Genomic DNA, 10,851 nt, shown 5'->3' on the forward strand with positions numbered 1-10,851 from the left:
AAACGCCTCTTTAAGGCGATCTATATACTTTACTCATCGCTTAGCAGAAGAACGGTTTTAAAGCGTTCTATAAAGCCTATTCTAACCGTTCTTTAAAGGCTTTTTTTTGTAGTAGTGCCTATTCCTTGAAACTAGTTGTCCATTAAATTTTTTACCCTACTTATTATGTAAATTCAAATATTGCCTTATGGATGATAAAATGTGAAAATTTAGGGCTTGGAGCAATTAGGTTACAAGTCTTACAACTAACCTTTTTATGAGTACATAGTAAATTATTTAATTGATTAATTTCACATTTACAGGGTTATTATTATTATTTTTTTTAATAAATTAATCAAGGAGAAAACTGGGAAAAAGCCAACAGGCAAATATGAAACTAAGGCGGGAGCGCAAAGTTTCCTCAAAATTTAAATAACCCCGCGACTCATTTGCTGACCTCATTAAAAACACAAGTTTATATAAAAACCGACAAAATCACATTCCCGTATCAAAAATATTCACACCAGAATAAAAACTTCCTCTCTTTCACTTTTTTCTTTTCCCAATTTACCCTTCTCTATCTATCCAATTTTCCTCAACACCCCTCCCGCCATTGCCATGGATCGCAGCGAGCGAAGATCAGGCAGCGCGCGTAGAAGCTTGAAGCGTAAGCTTGAAGAAGACTTCAATGAAACTCGTCAAACCAAGCTCGATCTTTCTCCTTCAATGAAACTACCGAATCATCAAGATCTGATAGTCGAGATTAATTCGTATGTTCATCTTCTTCATCGCTCCTTCTCGTCGTCTGATTCCGATCGTGCCGATTCCAAACGCGCCACTCATTTTTTCTCCGAACTCGCCAAAAACGGTAAAAAAAAAATCAGGATTTTTATTAGTTTGATGTAATTTGCATTTAATACGATTTTTGTGATTTTTAATTTGTTTCTGTTCAGATGAATTGGCGAGTTTGATAGTTGATTGTGGAGCTGTGCCAGCTTTAGTGATGCATCTTCAGTCGCCACCAAACGACGGCGTTTCGAAGCCCCTTGAACACGAGGTTGAGAAAGGAAGTGCTTTTGCGCTCGGTCTTATTGCTGCTAAGGTTACTAATTTGATTGCCTTTCGAAATTTCTTGTTATTAATTTTGTTTTAAAATAATAGCTATTCTCTGCAATGAATAGCATAATACCAAGAACCTTATTTGGCTGTTGTTATTTTGTGTGGTTTAATCGAGTAAAAACTGTCAAACAGATACCTTGTTTATATGTTTCTGCCATTATTGGGCCGATTCTGTAATAAAATTTGATGGATTCGGTAGGTTTTGTATGTTTATACCATGTCATAATTTGAGGTCTAAATAACTTGTTAATATCCTACGATTTTGACTCGTTTACCTGAGCTGTATCATAATGTTGAATAAAAATGGCTGTAATTAGTGTTTGGACTTTTTTTTTTTTTGATGAATTCTTTCTTATTTGGATTTTGGTTAATTTCACAGCCAGAACACCAACAAGTTATACTTGACGCAGGTGTTTTGCCTCATCTTGTTGCTCTTTTAAAAAAGCATAAAAGTGGCTGTAATTCTCGATCTCTCTGTGGTGCTGTAAGAAGAGCAGCCGATGCTTTAACTAATTTGGCTCATGAAAATCATAATGTCAAATCTCGTGTCAGGTTTGTAGCATTGTACATGTCTCCAGCTGCTTCACCATTTTTAAGAGACGTATTTGCTATATTGTGACATTTTGTTTTATTTCTGGACAGGGTTGAAGGCGGCATTCCACCACTTGTCGAACTTTTAGATTCTACTGATGTCAAAGTCCAAAGAGCAGCAGCTGGTGCTCTAAGAACTCTTGCTTTCAAAAATGATGAGAATAAAAATCAAGTAATGCTTACTATGATCCATGCCAAATTCTACTTTGTAACGCCAAGCGATAACCTAAGTACCTAACCAATTGTTTTTATGTATCTGCAGATTGTAGAATGCAATGCTTTGCCTACCCTAATATTAATGCTTCGCTCTGAGGACCCAGCTATTCACTATGAAGCGGTTAGTGTTCAACTGTTCTTCAGAATAGGCTGTAAAGCTGTATGTTTGATATAATGTGGGTTGTTGTTAGTTATTCACTTTGGTGGTATGTCAAATTTTGCAGGTTGGTGTCGTTGGGAATTTGGTTCACTCGTCTCCTAACATAAAGAAAGATGTTCTCCAAGCTGGTGCCGTGCAACCTGTCATCAGGCTGCTCAGGTATGTGTATTAGTCCTATGCCCAAAGTTAATAATTCACTTTTTAAATATCTTGTTACCTGCTTCATATTGTCTACTTGATGCAGCTCTTGCTGTTGTGAGAGCCAAAGAGAGGCAGCTTTACTCCTTGGACAGTTTGCCTCTGCTGATTCAGATTCCAAGGTTAGCTCTCTAGTTGCAATTAAAAAAGGTTACCTTCATTCGACATTTATTTATATTTTAAAATTCTGAATAGGATTGTTATAGTGGTATAACCAACAATATATATGTAGGTACACATAGTCCAGAGAGGTGCTGTCCCACCTTTGATCGAGATGCTCCATTCACCTGATGCTCAGCTTATGGAAATGTCTGCTTTTGCTCTTGGAAGGTTGGCTCAGGTATGCTGCCTGTGTTTACTCTTCGCTTTGCGGTTTCTCTCTTTTTAATACCAGTCTTTTCTCTGCAGTAGTGGCCCTGTATGCTGTTTGTGATGTCTTATTCTGTCAAAGCAGCCCTTATTGTATGGTGCCTTGGTACTAAATGGAACGTTACTTTTATTTGTTTGAAGGATTCACATAATCAAGCTGGTATAGTTCAATGTAGTGGTATCATGCCCTTGTTGAAGCTACTTGATTCAAAAAGTAGTCCTCTACAGCATAATGCTGCATTTGCTTTATATGGCCTTGCAGACAACGAGGTATTGTTGGAAAATGCTTTGCTGGCTTGTTCCATTTTGATATTCTTTTCTGTACAATCAGCTCATCAGGTCTGTATGATAGGATAATATTGCAGATCTTATTAAAATTGGTGGTGTTCAGAAACTCCAGGAAGGGGAATTTATAGCTCAGGTATGATCAGATAATGCTTCTATTGAAATTTTGGGTCTTTTGGTTGTGGGTTTCTTTCTGTTCTAAAATTCCCGTATGCCATTTGTTCATGTATTTTTGAAGGGAAAAAATTGTTGGGGTTTAGTTGATCAAATGCAAACAAATAAAGTAATGAATCCATTTAATTTTAATGTTTGTCGATAGTAGTAAGAGATAGTGAGCATTTGGTGCACTCACTTGGAAGAAATATCATCACGGAGAAAAGAAGAATAAAAATGAAACCAAAGTAATTAATTATATTATTTAAATGAGGTAGGACTTTATGTAGGGACAAGATATTTGGGAGAATGAAACCTTTATATAGGGACAGAGAGGGTGATGTTTACATAACTTTAGATAAGATGATGAAGCTACCGATTCTACTTAAATAAAAAACTTTAGAATATATTAAAAATATGATAACAATTTGTGATATTTCTAATAGTCATTTTTAGTATCTATATTAAAAAATGTAAGGATATCGTACTTCAATGTGAATGGAAGGTGTGCAACTTTGCTTGAAATGAATAGGTTGCAGTGCAGGCTTGCTGTACTTCATTGCTTTTACTTCCATCTCATCCTTTGCCTCAATGTGAGATTTGAGATTCATGCACTTGTCTTGAATCTTTTTATCACTAGGACTTCTTTGACTTTTTCCTATGCTGCAATTTTTGGTACATTATTCAATTTATGATCCACTAAACATAAATGTTGCAATTCAGCAGTAGAGAACTGATCATATCATAATCTTCTTCTATCATGCCACCATATCTATGATGTATGTTCAAGCTCTTTAGCCTCATTTGCTTCTTCCCAATACTTCCAGAAGCCACTTCCATCCAAATTATTCTTAATCTGGATGGTGAGTTTGGTGACAATTCTACTTGAATTGATTGAATTTAAGCTCTATTTATTGTCTCATCCGTCTAATTCATGAAGTGAGTGCTTAACATATCGGGACTTGGAAAATTACTTTATAATGGCCTTAAGTTAGCTCATAAAAGTTTTAATGACCAACGATGCTTGGACTCAATGACTCATCACCTAGCCTTGATGTAGCCATGTTGACATGATTTATGTTGCATAAACATATTGACAGGGTTGGGAATAGGGTAGTTTCAAATTTCAAGACACAATTGAGGCAAAGAATCCCTTAAAATAATAAATAATATAATCAAGTAAAAAAAAACATTAGAAAAAAATCTTAATTTATATTAATACCACAATTTGGAAAGTGCTAACATTGAGCAATAAAGATTAAGATATATAAAGAAATATGTAGTTGAATTTGTTTGAGCTATAGGTAATTTAGTTTAGCAATCTGGAGAAGGCATTGTGCATTTTGGCTGTTTTCAGACTTCCAATCATAGCCTCTCCCTCCTTTACGTCCAGGATTTATTTTCAATTGAGAACTGCTATTCGGTTTCTAATACTAGTTTGATTGGCATTTCTGCAGCCAACCAAGGATTGTGTGGCAAAGACTATGAAGAGAATGGAAGAGAAGATCCAAGGAAGAGTATGATTTCACCATTTTATCTCAGGCCTAGTTCAATCTGTCACTGAAATGTAGTCTTTCTGATATTCTTTATTCCATGAAACATATAAATAGGTACTAAACCATCTGTTGTACCTCATGCGGGTTGCTGATAAACCTGTTCAAAGACGAATTGCTATTGCACTTGCTCATCTTTGTTCATCAGAAGATCAGAGGAGGATTTTCATCGACAACAATGGTAATTTTTGTTTATGTTTTGTCTAACAGGTCATGGTTACGTCTTCAATAGAACACCTATTATCCCACTACAACACTGCTTATTTTTAATTATTATTATTTTTTATTTAATTACACTTTGAAGGGACTAAATTTCTCTGTTTGGATTTGGATTTATATATTTATTTTCTGTGACTATATTCTTTACAGGTTTGGATTTACTCCTGGAGCTTCTTGAATCTTCAGGTACTAAGCAACAGCAAGATGGTTCAATAGCTTTGTACAAGATGGCTAGCAAAACCAATATACTTTCACCAGTTGATGCAGCTCCTCCATCACCAACTCCACAGGTGTGTGCTATCAGGCTTATCAATTACAATATAGTTTGTTCGAGGAATCAGCAGTTTGTGAAAAATAGCTGGAAATCTGCTTTTAAGATATTCTTTGCTATAATCGTTGATCTCATTCTAGGGTATCTATACTGCTTTTATAGACTCATTTTCGTTTATTCCGGTTATGATGCCTGTTAATCAGTCTTGTTTCTTTGTATGGGCAGGTGTATTTAGGTGAGCAATATGTAAATAATTCAACATTGTCTGATGTTACCTTCCTTGTAGAAGGTAAAATATCTTATTTTCATGTACTCTACACGTTTTTTTTTTCAAATGATAAATATAATTTAGAAGCTAATTATACTTCCGTTTACTTTCAGGCAGGAGATTTTATGCTCACCGTATATGCCTTCTTGCATCTTCTGATGCATTTCGTGCAATGTTTGATGGTGGTTATCGAGTAAGTGCATCATAATCTGAGTAGCTTTCTGTTCACTAGTTATAGATGCATCTTTTCTGACATCATTTACAATCTACTTGTTTTTATAAACAGATGTATTTTAATGTCAAATCAACGCATACAGTATTTGATTGAATTTTCATGTGACTGATTGCAGGAGAAGGATGCTAAAGATATAGAGATTCCTAATATAAGATGGAGTGTATTTGAGTTAATGATGAGGTGAGGTTCTCGTCAAATTTTGTTGGAATGAAATTGGGCCCTGTGGAGGTTGCTAATCTTGTTTTGTGGGTTTGCAGATATATATATACAGGATCTGTAAATGTCAATTTGGATGTTGCTCAGGATTTGCTTAGAGCTGCTGACCAGTATCTACTTGATGGTCTTAAACGGCTTTGCGAGTATGCCATTGCGCAGGTATGCGTGAGATTGAGTTAGCATGTTTTTATATTCTTATATTGGATATCAAGTAGCTAACAACCATTATTTTCAAAAACGCATCTGAAACTTTCAGGATATCTCTGTAGAGAACGTTACATTCATGTATGAGTCGTCAGAGGCATATAATGCTGTGTCATTAAGGCATACATGCATCTTGTTTATCTTGGAGCAGTTTGATGGACTAAGTTCCAAGTCCTGGTAAGAATTCATCACAAAGGTCTTGTATTTTCGCTGCCTTTATAAGAGTTTTTTGAACTTGTATTGATAGAAGTCAGAACTATATAGCTGTAAGGTCTATAATTTAATTATTTGTGTTAGAAAAACTTGTTGAATTGTTACAATATTATAGGAGTTTTAGCTGCTGTAAAAAAAAGGGGGGTTTTAACAAATTTGTAGACATGTAGTGTTACTCTTGCAATCACAGTAAGCATCCATGTGGGAATTATGTTTACGACAACTGGTTTCTTGTCGGCTTTAGAATTAACTGCTATGAATCTGCCTATTATGAGGGCAACATCATTCGCGTACTGTTTTTTTTTTTTTTTGTTTTTTTATTTATTTTTAAATGGCTCAGAAGTGTTAAATTGGATGGGGAATTCATCTTGTTAGATCTCTGGAGTTGGCAATGTTTATTTGAGTGCACAGAAAGTCTTAAAAATGCTGGCACAGTTGTGCTATTTGTGTCAAACTTGATGTTCATGTGAATACAATATTGGTTGATAGGACATGCTCTTCATATGAAGTAACAATTGGAAACCTGAGATTTCAAGAAAAACTACATCGTATAACTTCACAGAACTGTGTTCATTGGATTAATCTTGTGCACTGGTTCATGTCACAGGTACCCTCGCCTAATTCAACGCATTATACCAGAGATTCGTGAGTTTTTTGAAAGAGTACTTACAAAGCCTAGTCTTGTTGAAGTAACTGGAGAATAGAAGATCCAGTGCTTGTCTAAGTCTTGACTAACCATCTAGGATCTGTAAGCACATAAACAAAAATTTAGCTTCTTAATCATTCTTTGAGCTTGGGGAGCAGAATTTCGCTTCCATTCGGCATAGTGATCCTTGAGTATAATTGATTAGTGTAAAGTAATTACCAAACATACTTTGGTAAATGTTCCTTTTAGCCTTGTTTCTCTTATAATTTCTACTAATAGCTATGGGTAATGTAAATATCCTGACAAATTAGGGAGAAGAGTATAGAATAGCTTTTGTATTGCTTGTTTATTATTCATCAATAGGTTGAGTATTTATACAAAACCTAAGAACATAAGATAGGAAACAATCTTCCTAAAAGATATACTTAAATAATATCTTAACATATAATAAACCTAAATATATTATTCTCCTAATAAGATCAATACGGAAAATATATCACACATATTTTTTCCCATATATTTTCCGATTCTTTAACACCCTCCCGCAATCGTAACGGCAGTAACACGAACGTTGCGATTGGAAATTCTTCACTTTGTTGAAGCCGAGATGCACACTCTTGTGATGTTGCCTTCAATTTTTTTCTTCTTTTTCAATGATGAGAACGTTCATCTTTTCGAACTCATCAGTCATCAATCAATCAAGCAGGAACGTCATTCTTTTCGAACCTGCAAATATAATAATTTTGGTTTTTCCAGAGAAAAACCGAGCTCCAATCAAATATTGGTTTGGCAGAGTAAACCACACTCAAATTTCTTATTGGTCTTTTAGAGTAAACCACACTCAAATTTCTTATTGGTCTTTCAGAGTAAACCACACTCAAATTTCTTATTGGTCTTTTAGAGTAAACCACACTTAAATTTCTTATTGGCCTTTCAGAGTAAACCACACTCAAATCCAAAGGAGCAAAATTATGCTCGAATCAACTCACAAACCTCGTCTCACGGCACAAGGAGAACCAAATATATCTTGTCTCACGACACAAGAGAGCCGTTTTTTTTTTTGTTTTTTTGTTGTTTTTTTTTTTATTTTATTTTTATTTTTAAATATTGCGTCAAGCATAACGCTATTTAATGTCTTCATCTCCAAAGATGTGTTATCGTGGAGGAAGTCCACTCACATAAAATAAAAATTTTAAGAGTATTAATATTGCATAGCGGAAGCAAAATTTTGAATCCCACCGGTGGGTTTAACCTTTCTAACCCACCGGTAGGGGGGAAATTTTTGTGAGCGGTCCCAAGATTTAACCTGCTCTTGATACCATGACAAATTAGGGAGAAGAGAATATAATAGCTTTTGTATTGCTTGTTTATTATTCATCAATAGGCTGAGTAGTGATTCTGACCAGCCGTCCTAGAAGAAAAAAGAAAGAATTTAAACTGTACGTCCCTAGGTACGAGTTTAACAAGGACTGCAACTCCATCCTCATGGAGATTAAGGATCGGCTGTCTCTAGAGAAGCCGAATCCAATGAAAAGTTCCATTCAATCAAGGAACAAAAATAAATTCTGCCAATACCATGAGGAGGTCGTCCATGATACCAACGACTGTTTCAGCCTTCAATAGGCGTTGGATCGTCTAGCTGACAAGGGGATGTTAAAGTCCTACATTTCTAAGTCCAAAGGGACTAATAAGAATAACCCGGGGCAGTCATCTAAGACACCCAAGCCTAGTAGTAGTTCGAACATTGATAAGGAGCCGGTCTACACCATAGCAAGCGAGTTCTCATGTGGTGGCCCTACCATCCGGGGCACCAAAAGCCATCTTCGAACGATGGACAATGATGATGATGATGATTAGGCGGCAGGAAGCTCCTCCTTCCCAAACGTTATGATCACTAAGAAGGATGCATCCGGTTACCCACCCCTTGGTTGGTTTTGGGGGTGGGATGGTATACCTAGTCGGTAGGATTGACTTACCTATCTGGCTAGGTAAAAAGGAAAAGGACGACACCTGGTCGTCAAATTCTTGGTCGTTGAGGAACTGACGGCCTATAACATTATTCTAGGTCGGCCAACCCTCAACGAATCCAAGGATGTAATCATCCCTTCTCTCATGTTCATCAAGTATGAGAGAGGGATGATGGCTCTGTTGGTTCCTTAAATGGGGATCAAAAGACGGCCCGAGAGTGCTACCTCTCACCCGTCAAGGATACTGTGGTCCCAGACGGCCAAGGGCAGGAACCAATAGACTTTGACAATGTGAAGGATGCCGCCCCAGCCCCAGCAGCAGCCGGGAAGAAAAGAAAGGCTCCTCTGCTGGTGGAGGTGAAGAAAGAGAAAAATTAGAAATCACTGACCGGGGAACGGTCAGATGAGCTCCGTCCCCAATCGGCTTGAGAACATATTGATATACCTCTGGACGACAGCCGTCCGGAGCGTATTTTTAAGGTTGGGACGGCTGCTTATGCTAAGCTAGGTGCAGACCTGCACCTATTGCTAAAAGAATTCAAAGACATTTTTTCCTTTGAAGTGGAAGAGATGCCAGGCGTCATCCCGGATCTTGTTGTCCATAAATTCGCCGTGGATCCTGAAAAGTAGCCCATTCGACAAAAGAAAAGAAATCACGGCGAGGAAAGAAGTCAGGCGGCAGCTGCCGAGGTAAAAAAGCTGCTGGATGCTGGGTTCATTCGGCCATGCAATTTCCCCCAATGGGTGGCGAATGTTGTGCTTGTAAGAAGCCGAATGGTACCTGGCGTATGTGTGTAGATTACACAGGCCTCAACAAGGCATGTCCCAAGGACAATTATTTGCTTCCAAAACTCGACATTCTGGTCGATTCAACAGCCGGGCATGCCTTGATGAGTTTCATTGATGCCTACTCCGGCTTCCATCAGATACCCATGTGGAAAAAAGATCAAAAGAACACGACCTTTGTCACTGATCAGGGGTTATTCTATTACACTGTGATGCCGTTTGGCTTGAAAAATGCGCCGGCTACATTCCAACGGATGATTAATAGGGTCTTCATTAATGAAATTGGGAGGAATGTGGAGGCATACATTAATGACATTATAGTAAAATCCAAGTAGAAGGCGGATCACCTTGTTGATCTCTGAGAAACCTTCACCACACTCATGCGGTATAAGGTAATGTTAAATCCTAAGAAATGCGTCTTTGGTGTTGAGTCTGGGAAGTTTCTCGGATTCATGATTGATTAAAGGGGGATAGAGGCTAACCATGAGAAGATACAGGTGGTTATTGACATGTAGTCACCCCGAACTGTAAGGAAATACATAGACTATCCGGTTGCCTGGCGACGCCGGGGAGGTTCCTCAGCCAGTCAGAGCAATCAGGAAGAAGACCAGATTTGAACGGGGGGATGATGCTGAGGCGGCCTTTCAAAAGTTGAAAGAACTCTTGCACTCTTTGCTAAGGCTTGTTAGCCCTCTGTCCAAAGAGACATTATACATGTATATAGCCGTCTCAGATCATGCTCTTAGTGCTGTTCTCCATGCTGAGAGAGACGACATCCAGCTCTCGGTCTATTTCATTAGCCATGTTCTAAAAAATGCTGAACTCCGATACCCCATGGTTGAAAAATTTGGCCTTGCTCTATATATGGCATTCAAGAAATTGAAGCCGTACTTTCTGGCACATCTGGTTGTAATTTACACCGATCAGCCCCTCAAGCGACTAATGTCTACCTTGGAGTCATCCGGCAGAATGTTGAAATGGGCTATTGAAATGCAAAGTCTTGAAATCACTTTTGAACCCAAAACGACAGTGAAAGGTCAGGCGTTTGTCGACTTCATTGTTGAAATGACACGACCGGTACCACCTGATAACATTGATCAGGTTTGAAAAGTGTATGTAGACGGGAGCTCGACGAAGAACGGCTACGGTGCATGATTTATATATGAGTCCCCTGAGGGGGAAAGATTTGAATATGCACTGCGG

The 10,851-nt window shown here is 37.7% G+C and overlaps 1 protein-coding gene across 2 annotated transcripts; it reads left to right on the forward strand.

Annotated features, from left to right (window-relative positions):
* Positions 1 to 279: 279 nt before the first annotated feature.
* Positions 280 to 7,235, forward strand: LOC110702819 (ARM REPEAT PROTEIN INTERACTING WITH ABF2-like). Of its 2 annotated transcripts, none has more exons than XM_021880565.1 (19): positions 280 to 847; positions 933 to 1,081; positions 1,478 to 1,650; positions 1,741 to 1,861; positions 1,952 to 2,026; positions 2,130 to 2,224; positions 2,310 to 2,385; positions 2,496 to 2,603; positions 2,774 to 2,902; positions 2,985 to 3,053; positions 4,528 to 4,587; positions 4,681 to 4,804; positions 5,029 to 5,132; positions 5,339 to 5,402; positions 5,495 to 5,574; positions 5,732 to 5,796; positions 5,874 to 5,991; positions 6,089 to 6,213; positions 6,857 to 7,235. In XM_021880565.1, the coding sequence occupies exons 1-19, from the start codon at positions 598 to 600 to the stop codon at positions 6,951 to 6,953; spliced, it is 2,082 nt and encodes a 693-aa protein (XP_021736257.1). In that variant the 5' UTR covers positions 280 to 597; the 3' UTR covers positions 6,954 to 7,235. The 2 variants fall into 2 exon arrangements, with proteins under 2 accessions (XP_021736257.1, XP_021736256.1); XM_021880564.1 differs by having other exon boundaries at positions 281 to 847; positions 4,993 to 5,132.
* The last annotated feature ends 3,616 nt before the right edge of the window (positions 7,236 to 10,851 follow it).

This window comes from Chenopodium quinoa, unplaced genomic scaffold, assembly GCF_001683475.1.
Source record: "Chenopodium quinoa cultivar QQ74 unplaced genomic scaffold, ASM168347v1, whole genome shotgun sequence".
NCBI lineage: Eukaryota > Viridiplantae > Streptophyta > Magnoliopsida > Caryophyllales > Amaranthaceae > Chenopodium > Chenopodium quinoa.